General features: G+C 38.0%; 1 protein-coding gene across 2 annotated transcripts in view; it reads right to left on the reverse strand.

Annotated features, from left to right (window-relative positions):
* Window positions 1-23943, reverse strand: part of LY75 (lymphocyte antigen 75) — a 121281-nt gene that overhangs the window by 27222 nt on the left and 70116 nt on the right. The window contains exons 29-35 of one of the 2 annotated variants that reach the window (XM_026492727.4): window positions 20045-20239; window positions 17382-17608; window positions 15868-16036; window positions 13561-13710; window positions 12500-12622; window positions 10420-10587; window positions 7966-8758 (exon numbers count right to left, since the gene is read on the reverse strand). In XM_026492727.4, coding sequence (XP_026348512.2) covers window positions 8580-8758; window positions 10420-10587; window positions 12500-12622; window positions 13561-13710; window positions 15868-16036; window positions 17382-17608; window positions 20045-20239 — 1211 coding nt within the window. In that variant the 3' untranslated portion in view covers window positions 7966-8579. Of the gene's footprint in view, window positions 1-7965; window positions 8759-10419; window positions 10588-12499; window positions 12623-13560; window positions 13711-15867; window positions 16037-17381; window positions 17609-20044; window positions 20240-23943 lie in introns of those variants that run through there. The other variant, XM_026492728.4, reaches the window with a different exon arrangement.

The raw sequence follows: 23943 nt of genomic DNA on the forward strand, positions 1-23943 counted from the left end.
GAGATCCGTTACAATATGCCTGCCTCTCAGGCTTCCCGGGAAACTTATGAAATGACAGTGAAATTCAAGGGGGGGGGAATAAACAAACCCCAGAACAAAAAACAAAACACTTGCATAAGCATTTTATTCAACCCCACGTAAGTATTCACTTAGTTCTTGTTTATTTTGTTCTTTAATTCCTAGAATTGTTTAATCAGTGTTGTTGGATGGAAGTCTTTCCCGCATTCAATATTTTTGACATGCTTGTACGAAAAACTTGTTAAAATCAAACCAAAAAACCCACCCCACATATTTAACAGAATTGTCTGTTTTCCTCAGGAGTCACTTGGGAAATGACTGACTAATCCTGTGTAATTTTTCAGGTGACACTTGCATAACAGCAGACCAGGCTTAAAGACTTTTAAATCACACGACTTAAGAGGAATCCAAGCCTCGCCTGTCCACGTCCCTCTTCGACCCAGGGGTTATTTGGCTGTCCTGCTTTCCTGTTTCAACAACTTGAACACCAAGCCTCGGGACAAACACGGCGGCCAGCGCCGGAGGGCCCGCTTCCTCCCATCCCTGCCCCCGCCCCGCTGCGCAGAGGGGAAATCTCCGCAGCCAACTTCCCCGCTCCTCTTCTCAGCCCCAAATGGCCCCGAAACTACCCTGGTGTGGGGCTCCAAGTCCCTCCGCTCTGCCGCCAACGAGCTCCCCGTCTGGGAACACGCCCCGCGAGCGGGGTCTGCGCTGAGGCTGTGGGCACGGTGGGGGAGCCAGGGCACACTCGGGTCCTCGGCGAGCCCTCCCCTGGGGCGCTCTCTCAGAATCCACTGCCCGGGGTTCGGGGGAGGAAGGGGCGCGGGGCGGCTGGTGGCCCGACCCAGGACCCCGGGGGCGCACGGGTGGGCGCGCAGGGCAGGGCGAAACCCTCGGGCGGCCGGCGGCTGCGGAGTCACCGCGGGGCGGGGGGGGCCGGGCTCCCGGGGAGGGAGGGAGGGAACGCGGCAGGGGGGCAGCTCACCCGCGACGGCGGCGGCGACCAGGCCCAGCAACGGCAGCAGGACAGCGGGCAGCGCGGGCCGGGTCATGACGGCGGCTGCGGACGGCAAGGGCGGCGCTCCTGGGAAGTACGGGGCGCCGACCAACCCGCCCACGCGGCCGGCCTCAGGGGGGGCGGGGGAGAAGGGCGGGGGGGAGGGGAGGGGGCAGCCCGGGGCTGACCCCGCCGCCAGCGCCCGCCCGCGCGCCGCCCCTTCCACGGCTCTGTTCTATCTGAAACTTGTTATTTGAACTGGCATAATTTCGGACTCTCAAAAATGTTAACGAAAAGAGTACCGAAGAATTTCCGTAACCCTTCAGCCAGCTTCTCTAAATATTAACATCGTATATAACTCCAGGAAAATGGTCAAAGCCAGGAGATTAAAACTGGTTAAATACTGTTCACCAATCTACAGTCCTTACCACATCTCGTCATTTGTCCCTCTAATGGTCTTTGCTTTTCTAAAATCCAATCCATCATTATATATTGCACTGAGATGTCTTGGTTCCTTAGTGTCTTTTACTGCAGGACAGTTCCTCTGTCATTGTTTGTCTTTCCCCCATCTCATTTGAACAGTACTGGACAATCATTTTGTAGAATGTCCTTCAGTTTGGGTTTGTCTTAGATTTCCTCTTAAGGGAGATTGGAAGAACAGGATTCAGGTTTTTTGTCTGTTTGGCGAGAGTATGGCAGAAGTGATGTGTCCTGCCCAGGACAGACACCATGTCATCTCTCATGTCTCATATTGGTGATGCTAATTTTGACCACTTGGTTAAAGTGTCTGCCAGATTCCTCCTTTGAGTCTAACGGTCAGAAACCTTTTCAAAGGCTCCTCCCTGTGGACTATGTCCCTTAGGCAACTTTTTTTTTTTTTTTAAGATTTTATTTTATTTAAGAGAAAGAGTACAAGCAGGGGGAGGAGCAGAGGGAGAGGAAGAAGCAGAGGGAGAGGGAGAAGCAGACTCCTCGCTGAGAATGGAGTCCCATGAGGCTGGATCTGAGGACCTGGAGATCATGACCTGAGCTGAAGTCAGAGGCTTAACCAACTGAGCCACCCAGGCACCCCCCTCAGACAACTTATTTGTTACCAGCTTCCTGGATTAAGGGTCTTTAAACTATGCTTGCACAGCCCTTGAAGGAACCAATTCTGCCCATACCTTGATCTTGAACTTCTAGCCTCCAGAAATGTGAGACAATAGAATTCCGTTGTTTAAGGGGAAAAAAAAACCAACAAAAACAAAAAAAACAAAACCATGCTTGCTATAATATATGTATAAACTAGACAACTGTAAATTGACTGGGGAGGGCATCTGGAACCAGACAACACAACACACAAAACAGGACCAAGTAAGACTCTGACATAGCCTCATGTCATTAGCAAAAGAGTGCTTTAAAATCAAGTCTAAATTCAACAATAAAAAGCCAAAGAACTCAATTTAAAAATATACAAATGATCTGAATAGATATTTCATCAAAGAAGATATAGAGATGGCAAAAAGCATATGAAAACACTCAACATTATATGTCACTAAAGAATTGCAAACTAAAACAAAAATTAGATACCACTACACAGCTATTAGAATGGTTAAAATCCAAAACACTGACAATACCAAATGTTGAAAAAGAGGAGCAAAAGGAGCTCTCATTCATTGCTGGTGGAAATGCAAAATGGTACAACCACTTCAGAAGACATTTTGGCAGCTTCTTGCAAAACTAAATATATTCTTGCCATTCAATTCAACAATTGTGCTTCTTAGTATTTACCTGAACAAGTTGATAACTTATGTACACACACAAAATAGTAACTTTATTCACAGTTGCTAAAACCTGAAAGCAACCAAGATGTCCTCCAATAGGTGATGGACGAACTGTGGTACATCCATACAATGGAATAGTATTCAGCATTAAAAAGAAATGAACTATCAAGTCATTAAAAGACATGGATGAGCCTTAAATATATAGTATAGTATTATTAGCTATAATCACTATGCTGCACATTAGATCCCCCAAACTTATTCATCTTATAACTGAAACTTTGTACCCTTGGTCCAACATCTCCCCATTTTGCCACCCCCAAACCCCTAGAAACCACAACTCTATTCTCTTCTGAGTTCAGCTGTTTTCAATTTCATATATAAATGATACCATTTAAGATTTGTCTTTCTCTGTCTTACTTTTTTTGTATTGACATATAACATTATATTAATTTCAGGTGTACAACATAATGATTCAATGACTGTAAATATTATGAAATGATCACTGTGAGTTTAGTTAACATCCATTGCCATTATAATTATAAATTTTTTAAAAAGATTTTATTTACTTATTTGTCAGAGAGAGAGAGGGCACAAGCAGGGGGAGGAGCAGGCAGAGAGAAAAGCAGCCTCCCCGCTGAGCAAGGAGCCTGATGTGGGGCTTGAACCCAGAACCCTGGGATCATGACCTGAGCTGAAGGCAGCTGCTTAGCTGACTGAGCCACCCAGGTGCCTCTATACATTTTTTTCTTAAAAATAAATAAATAAATGTTTTCTTGTGATGCTGACTTATTTCACTTAGCATAACACTCTCAAGGTTCATCCATGTTGTCACAAATGGCAGGTTTCTTCTTTCTCATGGCTAAATAATATTCCACTGTGTAGGTATGTGTGAGATATATGTATATATATAAATTTTTTGTTATCCATGCATCCATTGACAAATGCTTAGGTTGCTTTTATGTCTTGGCTATTGTAAATAATGCTGCAGTGAACATGAGAGTGCAGATCTCTTCAAGATCTTGTTTCATTTCCTTTGAATATACACCCAGAAGTGGGGCTTGAACTCATGACCACAAGATCAAAAGTCACATGCTGTACTGACTGAGCTAGCCAGGCACCCCTGGTAACTCCATGTTTAATTTTTTGAGGATGGGGTCTCTTCTTTCTTCTTCATAGACTCCTGTTCCTCAACTTTACTGAAGCAACCAAGGACAGGTAGAGGAAACCAATCAATTTTCCTAATGGTTGTCAGTACAAATATATGACTTTTAATTCCATCTGGGCCCCGTGTGCCTTTTCTGTGATCCTTTTATTTATCTTGGTCATTGTTCTCCCCCATTCTTCTGATTAGGTATTTTTAATTTTTTATTATGCTCTTCAAGCTGAGACCCAATTTGCTACTCATGTTTCTCAGCAGAAGACCTTGACTTCTACCCAGTAGAGACAGGGGGGCCATCAGGTATAGACAAAAATCTTCAATACTTACATGCTCTCCCCTTCTCCTCCACACAGGTCTTCCTCGGGTGGCCTTAGAGAGGAAGGCAGGCTTCCCCAATTCATGCAAACCCAGTTCTCTTTCTGTGGGCTTAGACCCGCCCCTCTCCTCCATCTTCCTCAAGATCTTTTTCCATGACTCCATCTCTCTCCACTGCATCATTAACTTCTCTCTGTCCACTCTTTGGGGTGTTTTGATTTGTTTTGTTTTCTTTCCTCTCAGCTTCTAAACCTGTGAACCCTTTTCCCCTCTTCTTTGGAAAAAAACCTTCTTCAACCCTCCTCCCTCTAGCTGTGACCCAATCCCTGTCCTTTCCTTCTCCACCATACTTTTCAGAATTTCATGTTCCCCATTTCCTAGTTTCCCTTTCACTTCACAGCTCACTCTGGATTCTGGCTTGGCTAGCTACATTTCCACAGGCTTAAATCACTTAAGGTTTTCCTAATTTCTGGAGTCCAGTTTTATCTGACTTTGCTTCTCTGTTGTTTAGCAATTGGAGCAATGTTGACTTGATCTTACCTTGCCTTAGAAGGGTATTTGGCCAGGAAACCAAAACCCTAGGGCTTCCCAGGGCTGATCGACAGCCCACATAAGATTCCTGGGGAAGGTCCCTGGGCTGAGCATTGCTGAGATCCCTTTTGGCCTGAGATAGGGAGGAGGCCTAGATAACTTTAGGCCAAAATACAGAGTGAGTCCTCTTCTGTGTATTTCAGCTCCTGTAGGCCCACAAGTGGGAAAATTGGGATGAAGAGGAAGGGCTGATGAGAAAGACCAGTGAAGAGACTGGTGCAAATAATCCAAGAAAAATGATAAAGGCCTGAATTAAGACAGCTGATAATGGAGACAGCCACTCTGTGAGAAGCCTGAGGTAAAACTGACAGAATTGTTGGATTAGGGAGATGAGAAAGAGAAAATGAGGATGAATTCTGGGTTTCTAGCTTGAGAGAGGAAGGGTATGGTGTCTTCATATTGTTTGAAAGAAAATATAAGAAGTAGAACTGGGGGGCGCCTGGGTGGCACAGCGGTTAAGCATCTGTCTTCGGCTCAGGGCGTGATCCTGGCATTACCGGATCGAGCCCCACATCAGGCTCTTCCGCTATGAGCCTGCTTCTCCCTCTCCCACTCCCCCTGCTTGTGTTCCCTCTCTCGCTGGCTGTCTCTCTCTGTCGAATAAATAAATTAAAAAAATCTTTAAAAAAAAAAAAAAAGAAGTAGAACTGGGGGCACCTGGGTGGCTCAGTCGTTAAGCATCTGCCTTCGGCTCAGGTCATGATCCCAGTGTTCTGGAATCCAGCCCCGTGTCAGACTCCGTGCTCAGCAGGAAGCCTGCCTCTCCCTCTCCCACTCCCCCTGCTTGTATTCCCTCTCTTGCTGTCTCTCTCTGTCAAATAAATAAAATCTTAAAAAAAAAAAAAAAAAAGTAGAACTGGCTTGTGGAAATGGAGAAAAAAAAACTTACTAAAATTCTGCTTGTGATTAATTTAGCTTGGAAAAAAGAAATACACGTATATTAAATTTGTTGAAATGTAGATACTGTAAGAATGCTTTGATTTAGAATAAGCGGGGAATGAGATGTAACTTTGTTACATCTAATCATGAGGTCTAGTAAAATAAAAGTCTTTGAGATCTAGTTAAAATTTGTCTTCTTAAACAAGACAAAATTATTGAACTAATAGCAATTAAGTCTTCATTCCTCCAAAAGGGTTTTAGGAGTAAACGACCCTAAGATAAAGGACTCTGGATCTTTCCCCCTCACATAAACTCAGCAGCGGCATGAGGATTGGGGTTAGCGAACTACTGCAGTCATGTGCAGAGGGGAACTCCCAGATAATGGCCACATCTTGCCCTGGGATCAGGGAGGGGAGCATGCTGTATGTGGGGTGAAGGGAGAAAAAAAGAGGGTGATCATTGGTGTCACTTACATTTGTCCCCTGTACCTGACCATTAGGTATATTTACTTCCTTTGTTAGGTACCCGGTTTTGAGAGATCAATTTTGTTAGACCACATGTGGGGGTTGGATTAGCTAGGGAAGACTAGAAAAGGCTGCTTTCGATTCTTCTGACACATCTGCAACAGGCGAAATGGGAAAAGGAACACAATACGGGCAGTTCTGGTCATGCTGAGGACTTGGATGTAGACTGTCCAGGGGAAGTTAGAATATGAGCCTGGAGCTGCGTATGAGACCTACTGACATAGAAGTGGCTGATGAATGCTTCGGGTTGGGCGGTGGGGGCAGGATCTCCTGTAGAAGCACCAAAAATGAGAAGTAAGTGGGCCATAGTTAGAATTTCTGCTGATACAAGAGTTAAAAGACTTGCTAAGAATTGCTGAGTCAAAGGCATCTGAAAAAGAGACTCAAACATTCAGAAATGTAGGATGATTATATTCTTTATTAAAAAAATATTTTATTTATTTATTTATTTAGAGAGAGAGAGTGGGGGGAGGGGCAGAGGGAGAGGGAGAGAGAAACCCTAGCAGATTCTGGGCTGAGAGCAGAGCCTGCCATGGGGCTCCATTTCAAGACCCATGAGATCATGACCTGAGCCAAAACTGAGTTGGACGTTTAACCGACTGAGCAACCCAGGTGTCCATGATTGCATTTATTCTTTAAATAAAGGATACCTTGCATTACAACAATTGCACACTTTATTTTTTGTTATACTATATGTGTAACATAATAAAACCCAACCTAGAGATATATTTTTCAACAAGGATCAACACTTTTACTTAAAAAATAAAACAAATTTATTACAGCATCACTACTATATATAGCTGTACTTTTCTTTTTTTTAAGATTTTACTATTTTATTATTTTTAAAGGAATCTCTATACCCAGTGTGGGGCTTGAACTCACAACCCCGAGAGATCAGCAGCTGCACACTCTTCCGACTGAGCCAGCCAGATACCCGGTACAGGTGTACGTTTCACACCAAGTTGATTTAGTTCTTTGAAGAAAATCTTTAACAACTAAAATTGTACAGATCACAGGGCAAGAGGAATAGTCTAACAAATTCAATAAAAATATTTCAAGACAATAGTACTATAGTTTTAGTCTATACTAAAACTGTCTTAGAAAATTAAGTTTATCATAGTATAAACACTCTAAATCTTAAAATAAATCTATGAATATTATACAAAAATATTCTAAAGTATAAATATAAACACTGAATAAAACACCGTGTTCAGTGGAAACTATTATTAAAAATATATTCTAGGTGGTAAAATTTAAAGTGATAATCACAAAACAGTGCTTCCTTAAATATTCATCATCTAAAATATTTTAGTAGTAGTCACAAGGTTTAGAGTTTCACTATAAAATTTTCATTTTTACAAATGCAAGATATACAATTTCCTTCATAAACCCCTATTCTCTAGCTCACAGAAAAAAAGGAACAAAGTAACACAAATTACTTAGTCAAAATTTGACATGTCATATAAAGCATAAAAATTGGGAAATTTTCAAGAACTTGTATCCTTAGCTGGTTCCCTTTAAGAGGAAAGAGTTATATATTGTACATAAGAAAAGACAAAAACCACACTGCTACAGCATATCTAAATCAATCTAAAGACAATGTTCCCATACTTTAGGAAAATGTTAAGTATTAAATCTCCTTTAAAAGCCATTGTTTTATGAACAACTATGACAAAACAAAATATTTCCATTTAAACAATTTTGGTATGAAATATCTTTGGACCAGTATAAGAAGTATCTTGCCAAAAGCATTATTTGGCTGTGTAAAAAAAGTAAGCATATCTCATTGGTTAATAATTTCTCCTAAATGCTACAAATGACTATTTTGAAATAATGTTCATATTATTTACAGTTATGTTTTTACTTTGAGATACAAATTTCACATTAGGCTGGATTTTTTTTTTTTTTCAGTAGGCTCCACAACCATGCCCTATGCTAAATATTCTTAAAAGCTAAAAGGTAGATTTGTGACCTAGTAACATGCCAGCTTTAAATCTCTAAGCAGTCGTGCCATTCGTATATACACATCCTAGTTACTAACTACATTCTTATAGAGAAAATGCACATTAAATTTATTAACCCACAAATAATTTGGACTTTAGTTCCAGCTTTGGTTCTTTTCCATTCTATTAAGGTTCTCTATTCTATTAAGTAAAGTTTTAAACATGGCATTTTGTGGATAATTCACTGTAGATACTAGCACAGCAATTAAACAACTGAAAAAGTACTTACCACTTCTACTTTAGAACAGAGTAAATACTGACACTGGGAAAAACTGAAATGGCTCATTTTCCCTAACACGTTAGTGCAAATTAGCAAACTTTTAGAAGAATTTAGTCATGGAAAGTGGGAAGCATAATCTCATCTTCATTCATTCCTTGTTCATATCGAACTGAAGAGAAGCCCGCCCAGTGCAACCGGTTCCTTTGGAAGAGGAACCAAATCAGGGCACTGATGAGAGCTAAGACACTTAGCACAGCAAATGTGATAGCTATTCCTCTGTAATCAGGGCCTAGAAGAGGGAAAGGTTTGACATTGGAGGAGAGAATATAAAAGTCATCATTATTGATTTATACATTAGGCTGTGTGTCACACATGTAAACTGTGTACAAATGAGACACAATAAGTACCTGATTGTTTCATAGCATTAACACAGAATGCAAACTCCATCATCAAACACAAGCGTTTTTTTTTGCAGATTTAACTCTTTTCCCTTTCATTTAAATCCTATTTGTTGTTTTAGCAATTTTTTTTCTAAAGAAGTTAAAGCATTATCTTTATTCTCACTTTCCCCATCACCCTTTCAAAAACATTACTCCCAGTATATTACCTTACTTTGATAGCAAATTGCTAAAAGTTGTAAATTTTTGTGTTTGACTTACCTAGGGCCAAAGTTATTTGCTTTAAAGCAAATTTAAGACTTTAGGGTGACTTCATTTAGCTCCCAGCTATTCAATTTCAAACGCTGTCCCAGACCCCTTCTTTGCATGCTGCCCAGATGGACTCATTTTGTCCCCTTGCTTTAAATACTATCTCTATGCTGACCTCTCTTCTCCCTCATATGTCCAACTGCATGCTAGACATTCCATATGGATATCTCTTCTCCATATGGACACTCCGAATGCCAAAACAGAACTCTTGGTTTGTGCCACTGTAACCCTGCTCCCCAGCTCCCCCCATAATTTTCCAGCTGTTTTCCATTTCACTTAACATAGAACCTGAACTCTTGACCCTTGCTTCCAGAGTCCCAGGTGTCTGGTGCCTGCCTACCTTTCAGCTCCTCTTTGAGCACTCATCAAGCTCATTCTACTTTAGGCTCTGTTTCAGCTGGTAGCTCTGCCTAGTATGCCTCTTCCCCTCATCTTTGCTTGGCTGGCCTTTCAGATCTCAGCTTTAATGTCCGCTGCTCTTAGATGTCTTCCCTGATAACCTATCCAAATTAGCCATCCCCCTACCCAGCACACAAAACAGGGCATGATGCATAGTAGGCACTCCAAATATTTGCTGAATCAATGCATGAATGTATAGATACCAATCATCTAGCATTGGGGTTTTATCTTTAATATTTATACCAAAAGGACCTTTTTATGCTAAATCTTCAAAAATGTTGCTGTGAAAAATTTAGAGCTCCTTTCTCTAGAAATGAAATTAAGATAAGATTTTTATGGTTATTTTATATATAAATTCATGATAAAATCTAAGTTTAAATTATGACTTCCTATAGATGTTCCTTCCAGGAAATTTTAAGTAATTAAATCCAGATTTGCATTGTTGCTAAGTTAATCATGAGTTTTATGGGAATGAGGAGAAAGGAAGCAAACTAATTGCAGAATTAGACCTTTGAGCTTTTACATATTTGACTGATAGAATCAAATACATCTTAAGAACATATTCAAAGAAATGAGCTCCCTAATACTCTGGCAGCTTCTATTTTTCTTAGGGAAGAATTATACAAACTTTCATCTGGGAGTCTTAGACATCTTGGCATTTATATCTCTTGCAATATATTTTTCTGACAGAATCTGCAAGGCTTCATCAAGTTTTTTGGATATACTGAAAGAACTAAATAAGGACTTTAGGACCAAGTACAAAACTTTGCACATAACTGAGTTGCACATTTATTTCCTGACCTGTTCTACAAATATATTCCTTAAGGACAAGTTCCATACTTACCCAGAGGAACTTTGCAGATAACTCTTCCATAGCCATGTGAACATTCAACTTTTATCCAAGTTTCATTTGAAGCCAACAAAATACTACATTTTCCAGCACCACTCTTACTTTTATTTGCCCATTTGACAAATGTCACTTTTGATCCATCTAGCCAATTCCAAGACTGATCTAAAAAAGAAATTAAGTTTATTGCGTCTAAATTTTTCTCTTTTTAAATTTAAATTCAATTAGCCAACTTGTACATCATTAGTTTCAGATGTAGTGTTCAATAATTTATCAGTTGCATATAACATCCAGTGCTCATCACATCACATGCCCTCCTTAATGCCCATCACCCAATTACCCCATTCCCCCACCAACCTCCTCTCCAGCAACCCTCAGTTTATTTCCTATAGATAAGAGTCTCTCATGGTTTTTCTTCCTCTCTGATGACTTCTCATTCTGTTTTCCCTCCCTTTCCCAAAAGTCCTCTGCCCTGTTTCTTATATTCCACATGTGAGTGAAAGCATATGATAACTGTCTTTCTCTGATTGATTTATTTCACTCAGCATAATACCCTCCAGTTCCAACCACATCAATGTAAATGGTAAGTATTTATCCTTTCTGATGGCTGAGTAATATTCCAGTGTGTGTGTGTGTGTGTGTGTGTGTGTGTGTGATGTCTTCTTTATCCATTCATCTGTCGATGGACATCTCGGCTCTTTCCACAGTTTGGCTATTGTGGACATTGCTGCCATGAACATTGGGGTGCAGGGGCCCCTTTGGATCACTACATATGTATCTTTGGGGTAAATACCTAGTAGTGTAATTGCTGGGTCATAGGGTAGCTGCCTCTAAATCTCTAAGGTAAAATGGCATGTGGCTTATACAACTCATTTACTTAGAACTGTGCTATGCCATTATTTAAAATGAAACTTGTTAAAAGTGAAAAAAATAAAAAAATCAGTCCTTCAGTGGCACTTGTCAAATTTCAAGTGCTCAATAGCCATATGTGGCTAGCAACTACTCTGTTACACAGCACAGATATAGAACATTTCCATCTTTGCAGAAAGTTCTACTAGCACTGATATAAAACGTGGTGTTTTGGTTAAAGTGCAGAATGCTTGCACTTTTCTTGTGTGAGGGATAGATTTCTAAAGACCCGAATCCCCATCAGCATCCTCACCCCCAACTAAAAAACTCATATCATTAAAGATGTGCTGGGGGAGCAAGGGTCAAGAGGGTCCAGGATGGTCTCCCCACCGTGACTCCATTTTTATTTTCCAGCTGAGGGAGCACCACCTTGTGGTGATAGTGTAAATACAATTAAGCATTCATTTAGATGGCCAACTTTGATTTGAATCCATTCACTTTTTGACAAGTACTTAATATTTTGGGATTCACATTTATTTCAATTATTTAGAATTCAATTTGGCTTAAAACATAAAACACACCTCCTATTCTTCTATCGAATTTTTACTCTTAGTTCATTCTTTATCAATTCCAAGTTTACTCAAATCTGTTATCCATTATTGCTTGGATTAATCCATCATTCCTTGAAAATTTCTTCCACAAATCTTTTTTAACCAATTCTCGGCTATTTTATCAAGCTTGTTTGAAAAAGAAAATCACCATTAAGAATTAACTTTTCTCTAAGGTAAAAATGTTACAAGAGGGAAGAGAACTACAACAGGAGACCCTTCTGAAAAACAGACTTATAAGCTACAAAAACACAAGTGGTAGACACTAGAACTCTAGGGAAGCAAGTCATGAGTTCTTTGTGGGAGCATGAGGGCCACAGATATTGCTGTAGGAGAAAAAATATGCTGTCGATCCAAGTATCTTAAACCTCTAGAACATTCCATTGATTTAACCTGATTTTCTATTTCATTAGTGTTTTCCATTATTACTAATAAGTCACTCACATATTCATATTCATTAGGAATTTATAAGTGTCCAAAACAGCCAGCAGCCCTCGCTTATTCATCAATAAGAAGCATTTGAATTCACCACCACCTGACATTCTTTAGCAAGGCTGACTTGGTATTTAGGACAAGTTGGAACTCTCTTTGCACACTGTGCACACAAATACATCACTTACCGGCAGAATATTGAGATAATCCAAGCCAAACTCTCATGGTAATATTATTATTTTCCCTCATCAGTCTGCTCACGAACTTATTTTCATCTTCATCCTCTATGGTAACAATAGTTGCAGAATGATCTGTTGAGGGAAAACAAGCCCTAAACTAATTAGCTTTATGCAAACTAGGGAAGTGGCTTATTCTCAACCAGCCGTTTGAAAAAAAGAAATCTACCATGATCAAGATCATTGAGAAATTCAAGCTTTACATAGAGAATAGTTTGAAAATCTGATATTTGTGTCAGATTTTTTAAAAGTATAGCATTAATAGATTCCAAAAAATTTAGAAATATTTCTAGATTGAAACTTTACATACAGAAATTTTATGTTTCTTCAAAATGTTTAACATTTTGATCTTGGAACTGCCTGCCAGTGGGACCATTGCGTATGAACAGCGAGTCACAAGTAGTGGGGTATATGGTTGTAGAAAGATGCGTCTCAGCACGCTCTCCTCGACAACCATTTCTGTATAATAACTCAGCTTTAACTTTGCTTCTGTTAAAATGAAAATGAAAGCAAATAGGTTTGGGATATTGGGGAACATTAGCCTTTCCCTTAATATTATTTTATACATATGTGTACTTTTTTATTTTTTATTATTATTTTATTTTTATTTTTATTATTATTTTATACATAGGTTATGCCCACTGTAAGTTCCTAAATAAAGTATGGAATTGAATACTCTTGAAGTTTGATAAATTGCCTAAGCCCACAGAAAAATAGTATTATCACCGTCATCAGGCAAGGGATAGAAATAGAATAATAACTAGACTTGGGAAAATCAATCCTAAGTGGAATCAAGTAGTCTTCAGCAGTGACAAGCCCAGCTCGGGGCTTTATTCCACAATCCTGAGATTATGATCTGAGCTGAAATCAAGAATCAGACACTTAACTGATTGAGCCGCCCAGGTGCCCCCAAAATATTTTCAAAAATATAATCATTATTTCAAATTATTTCCTTGGAAAAAATCCAATGATTGCATTATTGAGTCCAAGAAAATCAATAAATTTTAACTCACCAAGTTTTGAACAGAACTGTTTGGCTTCTGAGAAATTGCGCAGTGCCCGGTCAGATGCGTAACAGTGCTCCCTGTACTGGATCCATTGTGACTCATTCCCTTTTACTGCTGGACATCTTGATGAGTGTGTATGAGAGGACACCTCTTTAGCTATAAAAATGTTAGATATGATGTAAAAATGCACAGAAAAAATAACTGACTTTTTAAAATCTCACGAACCCCTGTCTGAAACTGTGGTTCCTGTGGGTAAGAAGTATTCAACTCAATACCCACACCAGGGAAAGCTACAGCCCATATTCTAAGAGTATACATTCTAATTAGCTTTTTGGAATACCATTTTTAAATCTTAGAAAGTAGAAGAAAGTATTTAGCCCTCTAAGATGGAATTACCCTAAGGTAAAAACAATTGGATAGAAAGAATAAGAAGCAAACACAGGCTCGGCAGGCCTGTAACTACTTTGAAATAATACTTAAAATTGTTTCTTTCTTTGGATTCTTTTTGTCTTGATCATATAAACCTAGTTTTACCTTGCTATATAAAAAAACTACTTTTAAAATCATATCCACAAGTGAAAAATTGGTAATATGTTTACAAAGGACCGTATATAAGCATAGCACAATCTGTCTCCTACAAAGAGAGGAGCTATGGCTTCCGTACCCATTAAATAATAACTCCCCATTCCTGTCTGCCCCCAGAAACCACCATTCTACTTTCTGTTTCTATGAATTGACAGCTCTAGGTACCTCATATAATTGGAGTCGTATGGTATTTGTCCTTTTGTGTCTGGCTTATTTCACTTAGAATAATGTCCTCAAGATTCGACCATGCAGGTTGTATTATGTATTATGTGTCAGAATTTCCTTCTTTTTTAATGCTGAATAATATTCCATAGTATGAATATACCACATTTTGCTTACGCATTCATCTGTCAGTGGACAGCTTGGGTTGCTTTCACCTTTTGGCCGTTGTGAATAACGTTGCTGTGAACACAGTTGTACAAATATCTGTTCCAGTCCCTGCTTCCATTTCTTTTGCGTATATACCCAGAAGTGAAATTGCTAGATCCTATGGTAATTTTATGTTAAAATTTTTGAGAAATCACCATACTATTTTCCACAGTGGCTACAAACCACTTTTTATTCCCACAAGCAATATACAAGGGCTCCAATTTCTCCACATCCTTACCAACACTTGTTCTTTTCTTTCTTTCTTTCTTTTTTTTTTTTTTGAAGAGTCCATTTTTTTCCCTAAGGTTTTTTGTTTTGTTTTGTTTTGTTTGAGAAAGATGGGTTGCGGGGGGAAGGGCAGAGAGAGAGGGAGAGAGAGAATCTTAAGCAGGCTCCACGCCCAATGTGAAGCCCAACATGGGGTTCAATCTCAGTATAGCGCTGGATTTGTGTTTGTTCATGTTGTCATTCTACTTGATCCTATAAAGTCTGTTTAGCTAACACAGATGTCCTTTCCATTTTTGTATACTTTACCACATTTCTCATGTATTCCAATTGTTTTTCTAAAACATTACATTTATTTTCTGTACCTAACAACTGAGATGTCAGTTCTTGATTATCCATAATCATTCTTGATATCATTCTCTCTTTGTTGTATTCACTTGCTTCTCTGGATAAGGTTTTCACATTTTTTTCTGCTTGGATCTGTTTAATTCCAAATGTCGAATCTTCTCTGGAAGATTCTTTGGAGCAGAAAGCATGGCAAGCACTGAGAACCGGAGGCTTCAGAGACTGCCACTGCCACCATCTTGACTTGTCCAGCAGGCCTCTGCAGCTCCTGGGTGGTCTTGGTTCCTGTGCTCTTCTTCAAGGCTCCACCTGTCAGGATGACCCCAAGTCCAGCCCCTGATGGAAGGGGCTTTTCCTTAGATTTTACGGATCATCTAAGTTTGGAAAATGCTTAGTTATACAAAATTAAATAGATTTTTTTCCTATAGAAACTCCCAGAGCCATCAATACAGTAAATCAAACCTAAGGTATTTCCCAAATTTATATGCTGCTGAACTCTTTTTTAAAAGGAGCGTGTCAGCCTTTGAAAAACACTGCTAAGTGAAATTAAAATTCACAAATTCTAGAGTAATATGTACCCAGTGAGAGAGGAACTGAAAGTCTTCGGGAACTTACCCTGAATGGGTATATCGTATTTGTTTCTCTTCACAAAGTATCAAAATTATTTTTATTGGATTTGTGAATAAACCTTATTTAAAAATTGACAAAAATTCCTTTGAGTATTTAATCATGTGCATAAAACAAAATGTCATATTTTAATAAATATAGTTATTCAAAATCAAGTCTTACATTTTGTAGGTTTATAACAAATAGCACCATCACTGACAGACTTGCATTTTTCATGTCTCCAAATTCCTTTTGGATCCAAGACAACACAATTTCCAGCAGACTGGTTATCTTTCCATGGGATGTAGTCAAATGTACTGCCATCAGACCATTCAAAACTTGATTCACTTCCCTGTTTTAAGAATAATAGAGATGAAAAAAAGCTTAGGACTTTTTTAGCATAAGAATTGATTTTTAAAAAAAGAGTAATAGAGATAACCTGATTCCAGACAAGAGAATGTTCAAAAAGAACATTAAGAAGAATATATATACTTTAAGAAGTATTGGAATGGATTGTTAATTATTTGCTTACAATTGTTAGGGTGTGGACCTATTTGTAAAATCAGGGATTTACTTTTGATGCTTTGATTTGAGACATTTACTCTGGTGCAATTTAAGCAGGACTTTAAATTTACAGACAGAGTTACTATACTCTGTCTCTAGATTTTTTTTTTTAAGGATGATTTTATGTAACACTTGAAATTAAATGATGTGCAAATGGCTTCCATTTGTCACAATTACAGATTTACAATCCCAACCTCCATATTATTCTGAATATTGCTTTTTATGTTTTATAGTTCTGCAGTTTGTGTCTCTGGCTACATTCTTTCATATTACGGAAGCCATCAAACAGCAGAGGGCTGGAAGAAGAAAGTACTTCCCTAGAAACTCATATGGGAAGATTACTTTTGGTTTTCCCTTGATTCTATAATACTAATTTGTCATCCTTTCTTTTATTTTCTTCACTTTGTTCTAAAGATTATTTAAATCAGGCCTTCAATTCTAATCTCAATAGATGCCTATTTTTGGTATATTGGACATCATGATTAGGTACATGAATATACTAATTAATAAGATTCAAATAGTGGCACAAAAAGATATGCTTACTACTGAAACGTTATTCTCAAATAGTGCAATTTGTAGGGGGAAAGTGAGAAGAAAATACACATTTATTAGTCCTAACATGAAGAATTTTATGTGGCATCTTATATAAACTTTTGCGTTAATCTTCACTATAATCCTGTATTAAGGAAAATATTATCACCCGTTTTACAGATGAAGAAGAAATAAGCTTGCAAAGGTTAAATAACCTGTTCATGATCACTGAACACGTAAATGGAAGACCCACCACTAGTACTGGAACTCAGGTTTCTCTGATTCTGTGCTACTCCTGTTTTACCCGCTTTCCAGTTGGTCTGCCCCAACTAGGTGACAGAGAGGTGTTGTTGAGATATTCATCTCTTGGGCCGTTGGGATGGCCTGGCAGTGTCTAGGCAGCTGCAGTCCACCATTTGCCCTACTGCATTCTACAAATACAATTTTCTATCTGGTTCATGTTGCAAAAAGATAAGCAGTATGCTATGCAAATTGAGTCCCAGGACTTAATCCGATGTTATACTTTGAATTAATACCTTATGCTCAAATTTCCAACCTTCTAACACATTTGGAAAATTTCTGGGAAATAAGACAAAACTTACATCGTGACTTGAGAGCCCAACCCATAGTGGAAATCCATCACGTTTTACGATGTCTTCCAGAAACAGCTGGCCATTTTGGTCATGAACACTTGCCAAATAACCTCCACTTTGAGAACACATGTTTAAGGCTTCATACCATGTTACCTTTTTTTGAATAACATTATAAATACCATCTTCATATGGAATAAACTGTGGCAGAGTAGCATTATATTCTTCCTTGTAGTCAACTATAATATTTAAATTAAAAGTATTAGTGATTATATTTAAATTATTTAAAATACACATTTTGGGTAAGACTAGACATGCAATCATTTCTAACATTAAACAAAACTGGATTTCTTATTAACAAGGGATGTAAAATGCATACATTATTTTTCTTATTGCCACAATACATGTAATAGGTTTTTAAATATTATAGTTGTCTGGTTGATTAAAAAAAGGTATAAACATTGTCTTTCATTTAAGGAGCTCACATAGGAATTGGGGACAGAATAAAGAATTCCTGAAATGCAGGCCAAACAATTAACCGCTATAACATGTGTGATTGAGTAGAGAAGGAAAGATTCTTCTGAAGTAAGAGAGTCAGAAAGCCTGCTTAACAAATTCAGTTTGCAGAGTTTAGGTTAGATGAAATTAGGACTAAGAAGAAATAAAGTAATCAGAGAGTAAGCTAAAAACAAATGAAGAATAATATAGCAATAACGAAACAACGATGATGACGGTACTTCAAAGAGGCACAGGATCCAAGTGATAGAGCTCCCAATGGCCAAAACTAGAACAATTTGAATAAAATATTAAATAATGTAGCATATTGGACTATAACCCAAAGTATAAAATATATATTGATATAAACAACTGACTGAATAAATTTAAAAATGGGAGAGAGGGACACCTGGGTGGTTCAGTCGGTTAAGCGGCTGCCTTCAGTTCAGGTCATGATCCCAGGGTCCTGGGATCAAGTCCCCTATCAGGCTCTTTGCTCAGCGGGGAGTATGCTTCTCTGCCCCTCCCCTGGCTTGTGCTCTTTCTTTCTCTCCCCCTCACTCTCTCTCTCAAATAAATAAATAAAACCTTTAAAAAATAAAAAATAAAAATGGGAGAGAATAGACAAATCTCTTGTACAGAAGAATTCCAAATAATTTACATAGATATACCCCTCTCAGGAAGATGGAGAATAACTCTTCAGTCTGTAAGTGTGGGCTGATTATAGTGACTTCCTTACAAAAAGTATGGCATGGAAATGTGGAAAAGGGTAACTTTGCAGTGGAGAAAGCTAACAAATACCATCTGTAGCCCGGTGATCAAGGTTAAAATCAACAGTGGTAAGTTGTGTTGATGGCACATACCCTTCATATGATGTGATGAAAATGGCACTTTACCTCTGTGGTTTTTTCCTAAACCTCAAACTCACAACTCCAGTTTAATCATGGGAAAAACATCAGTCAACCCAAACTAAGGCACAATCCACAAAATACATGACTAGTGCTCCTCAAAACTGTCAAGGTCATCAAAAGCAAGAAAAGTCTAAGAAACATTCACAGTCAAGAAACCTAAGGAGACATGATGACTATATGTAACATAGTATCCTGTAGTATCCTGGATAGAATCCTGAATAGAAAAGGGACATTAAGTAAAAAAAAAAAAAAAAAAAAAAAATCGGAATAATGGATGGACTTTAGTAAATAGTGATCTATCATACTGGTTTTTTAGTTGTGACAAATGTACCATACTAATGTAAGAGGTCAACAATAGGGAAAATTGGTTATGGTGTATTTGGGAACCCTCTGTACTGCCTCTGTAACTTTTTTACAAATACAAAAATCATTCTAAAATAAAAAGTTTGTTAAAGAAGTGAAAAAAGAGGTGGAAGACTTCTTGTCCATAAAAAAACGTAAATGAAGGTGCAAATGAGGATAAGCATACACTGCACATGGGACAATTAAGAGATCAGCATGACACAAAAAGAACCTTATTGAGCCAAGAATGGGGGAAGATTTGGGGGCTGGAAGAAAGCCTAGAATTTTAGAATAGACAGTGTTTCTAAAAAACCTTAGAAGCATACATGGTCTCAAAGCAATTGGCAATAGGAAAACACTGGAGATTGCTGTTTGAAATGATGCTCCAGAAAGTTATTTTGTGGCACTATGAAGAGAGATAAGCCTGAATGTTATGGCCTTAAATCATAGTGGCCATTATAACAGTTTCTAAGCTGTGAAACATTTAAAACTCATATGCATGTAAAAATAGATTTACTTAAGGAATTAGGCAAACTTAAGAGACATTTATTTTTAGGCTAGAATGTCAAAACTTTACACAAACACACTTTCATATTTATAAAAATTTTCTCCAGTCTCCAAGACCCAACCACGTCTTACGATTTTCCAACAAACTGACGCCAATAACAAATAACCTAAAACTAACTTACATAAAACAATGCTAAACAGTTAAATGCTGTCTCCTCAGCTACATTTTACTCCTTGAGTTCAAGACCATGACACCATGGATGCACTGTATCTTTTCCTTCCTCTGTAACTTCTGTAGTACCTCTCACAGGACTGAAAATAGAGGAGGCACTCAAAAAATACAGTTGAATGATTCCCACTCGAGCTGATGGCCTTATGTTCTCTTTCCTTGGACTGGAAAGTCTACATTAGTATACTTACCCATTTCAATTTTACAAGCAAGAATACTGTTCTGCGTATAGTGAAGTATTTCTTCAATAACATTGAAGGTTTGAATATCCCAGAAGCCATCAATACTCAAGCCAGCAAAAAACTTGTCATTTTTTATATCTGGTCTTCCTCCTCTCCAATTTGTGTATGACAGCATGGTCTTATCAGACCACAGAAGAGAATTATCTAGGGAAGACACGTTTTTTTCTATGTTTAGAGATTAAATGAAGACTTGAATTATAGTTAATATTTCAAACTCAATCGATTTTCTTTCTTCTTTATTTACTATGTAAAAAGTTATATGATTATGTATATCCCTTTAAAGTATTTTCTGACTATAACAGTAAATCATGCTTATTTTTAATTTGGAAAGTACAAATTATAAACATAAAAATTAAAATTTACTTATAATTTCACCATCCTGTAATAGCTTTATGTTTTGTTATTTTTAAATCAAATTTTTCATTTCTCCTGTATATATGTTTAATTACAATGAAAATGAATATAATTATTTAATTTAAAAATTAACACATTACAAAACTAGTGATAGAAATCTCTTCCCTGGACCTAAACCATACACAATTGTGCACATTTATGTCAACTGATTTTTGACAAGGGTGCCAAAACAATTCAATACAAAAGAATAGTCCCTGGGACAACAGGCTATCTACATGCAAAAACATATATGTATGTATGTGTGTGCGCGCACATGTGTGTGTGTGTGTGTGTGTGTATACATATCAGACCCTTTCCTTTTACCATACAGAAAATTAACTCAAAAATTGATCACAGACCTAAAGGTAAGAGCTAAAACTATAAAACTCTTAGAATAAAACCTAGGAGTATTTCTTCATCACCAGGAATAGGCAAAGCATAGATATGCATAAGTGATAAGAAATAGATAAATTGGACTTCATTAAAATTAAAAAGTTTTTTGTGGGGCGCCTGGGTGGCTCAGTCGGTTAAGCGTCTGCCTTCAGCTCAGGTCATGATCCCAGGGTCCTGGGATGGAGCCCCCAGTCAGGCTCACTGCTCAGAGGAAGTCTGCTTGTCCTTCTCCCTCTGCCTCTCCCCCCACCCTTCCCCGCTTGTGATCTCACTTGTTCTCTCAAATAAATAAATGAAATCTTGAAAAAAAAAAGTTTTGTGCTACAAATTCTACTATCAAAGTGATGATGGGGGCGCCTGGCTAGCTCAGTCAGTAGGGCTTATGACTCTTGATCTGGGGGTAGTGAGTGAGAGCTCCATGTTGGGTATAGAGCTTACTAAAAAAAAATAAATAAATAAAGTGATGGAGAAAATATTTACAAATCATTTACTTGACAAGGAACTTATATCCAGAATATATAAAGAATGTTTATAACTCAACAATAAAAAAGACAATTTTAAAATGGGTAAATGATTTGAATAAAGTTTTTTCCAAAGATGATATACAAATAGGAAATAAGCACATGAAATTATGTTTAATATCATTAGTCCTCAGGGAAATGAAATAAAAATGAAGTAAAAACCTCAATTAGATATCACTTCATACCTACTAGGATGGCTATAATCAAAAAAAGAGATAAAAACAAGTGTTGACATAGAACATGGAAAAATTGGAAGGTATGGAAAATGGCATAGCAGCTTAGGAAAACAGTCTGTTAGTTCTTCAAAGGGTTAAAAAAAAGACCCAGCAATTCCTCCCTTCGGTATATACCCAAGATAAATGAATACATACATCTACATGTTCATCGTGGCATTATTCACAACCAAAAAGTGAAAAGAATCTAAATGGTCATCAACTGATGAATGGATAAATTAAGTATGGTATAGCCATACGACAGATGTTATTGTTATTATAACAATGTTATTCAGCCATAACAAGGACTGATACACGCTACGGTGCTACATGTATAAGGCATTACGCTAAGTAGAACAAGCCAGTCACACACAAAAATCACCTATTGTATGATCTCATTTATTTGAAATGTCTAGAATAGGTAATCTGTAGAGACAGAAAATAGATCAGTAGTTGCTGGGAGTTGGGAGAAGGGGTAGGGAACGAGGAGGGAATGCTAATGGGTACGGTGTTTCTTTTCGGGGGAGTGATAGCGATACAACCCTTGACCATATTAAAAGCCATTAAGTTGTACACCTTAAATGGCTGGATTCTGTGGTATGGGAATATATCAAAGTTTCTGGAAAAATAAGTCACTAGGCCTATTAAAATTATGAATTGGCATAAAGAGAGATGTCATTATACAGTACACATACCCGTTGTTGTCCTGGTGATTTTTACCTTTCACTGGTGACCACCTTCCAAGGCTGTATACCTAAACATCTAAGTGCAGCAAAGACCCGCTAGAAACGCTGTACGTGTGATCTGGCTCTTGCTTGCTGCTTTCTATCACCTCATGTCTCCCAGGCCCTCTCTCCCTCTCTCCAAATGTTTAACTGACAATTTTCTGGCCAATATGATGGGTGATGGTATATTCCTAAAGTTGCTATACAAAACGGCCACTTTTTCACTTGGCTTGAAGCATCTTTCAGTTGACAAATGGCTTCCCTTAATAGTTTCTATTCATGGCCATACTTCTGAAAAGTCAGAACTTAAAAAAAAAAACAAAACCCCAAAATAAAATCCTTTGTATCAGTGGTATTATATTTGAATATTATTTAAGTGTATTGACATAATTAAACAAATCTATGGATGTGAATTAAGCCAGTAAGAATTAGATTTAAACCAAATTTTCTATTGCTTGAAACATCTTTCTATATCTCATTCATGTCGATATATTCTAGTAGAAATTTTGTTACTCATACAATTTACAAAAAGAAGCTAAGATGCTTAAAAGGAAGTCTACAGATTTGAAAATGCTTTTCAGAACACAGAATACATTTTCAGTTGTTTCTGATAATATAGATATAACAAAGTATATCAGAAGATAAAACTGAAATCTCTGCATCCTGGGTGTGGTCTCCACTGGTCCCTACAGGAACACTGTCTCCTCAGTCATTTCCGGGTAAAGCCTGGGAACTTTCCACCTACTTTCTCTCCATTTTTTCCCCCTTCTTAATTTTAGGGGTATTCAAGTGTATTTGGAGAAAGGATTTAGACCCATAAGTCCTACTATGATGAACTCATTTTCAACTGGCAACCTAAGTCTTACTTACCTATTGCTTGATAGCTTAATTTTGCTAACTCATCGGCATGCCATAAATATTTAAGAAAAACCTGAGCAACTCTAAAAGAGTCAGGTTAGATAGCAAGGAGAAGGCTATATATTTTTTAAATATTTTATTTATTTATTTGAGAAACAGAGGACAAGCAGGGGGAAGGGCAGAGGGAGAAGCAGACTCTCCACTGAGCAGGGAGCCAGATGTGATGTGTGGGCTCAATCCTATGACGATGGGATCACGACCCGAGCCAAAGGTAGATGCTCAACTGACTAAGCCACCCCCAAGCCGCAAGAAGGCTATTTTTAAAATGGTCATATTTGAGTAATTTAGCTTCTGCCTTTGGCTGTCATTGTCCTGTGCCCCTCAGTAAGGCCCATCCCCCTTTTTTGGCTAAATGTATGCTCTTGATGTGTGATGTCTCAGAGTGACTTTTTTCCTAATTCTAAAACTTCTATGATTTTCAGGACATCTCTAATTGAGTATTTTTCTAAATTGGTCTTATTTATGCTATTATTAGGTCTGTGTTTTAAAACATTTTATAGCAGGGCACCTGGGTAGCTCAGTTGGTGATTGACTCTTGATTTTGGCTCAGGTCATGATCTCAGGGGTGTGGGGTTGAGCTCTGTGTGGGGCTCCTGCTGAGCAGGGAGTCTGCTGGAGATTCTCTCCCTCTCCCTCTGCCCCTCCCCCATCACTGCGTGTGCATGCATGCACGCTCTCTCTCTCCT

The sequence above is a fragment of the Ursus arctos genome, unplaced genomic scaffold (assembly GCF_023065955.2).
Source record: "Ursus arctos isolate Adak ecotype North America unplaced genomic scaffold, UrsArc2.0 scaffold_1, whole genome shotgun sequence".
Lineage (NCBI taxonomy): Eukaryota > Metazoa > Chordata > Mammalia > Carnivora > Ursidae > Ursus > Ursus arctos.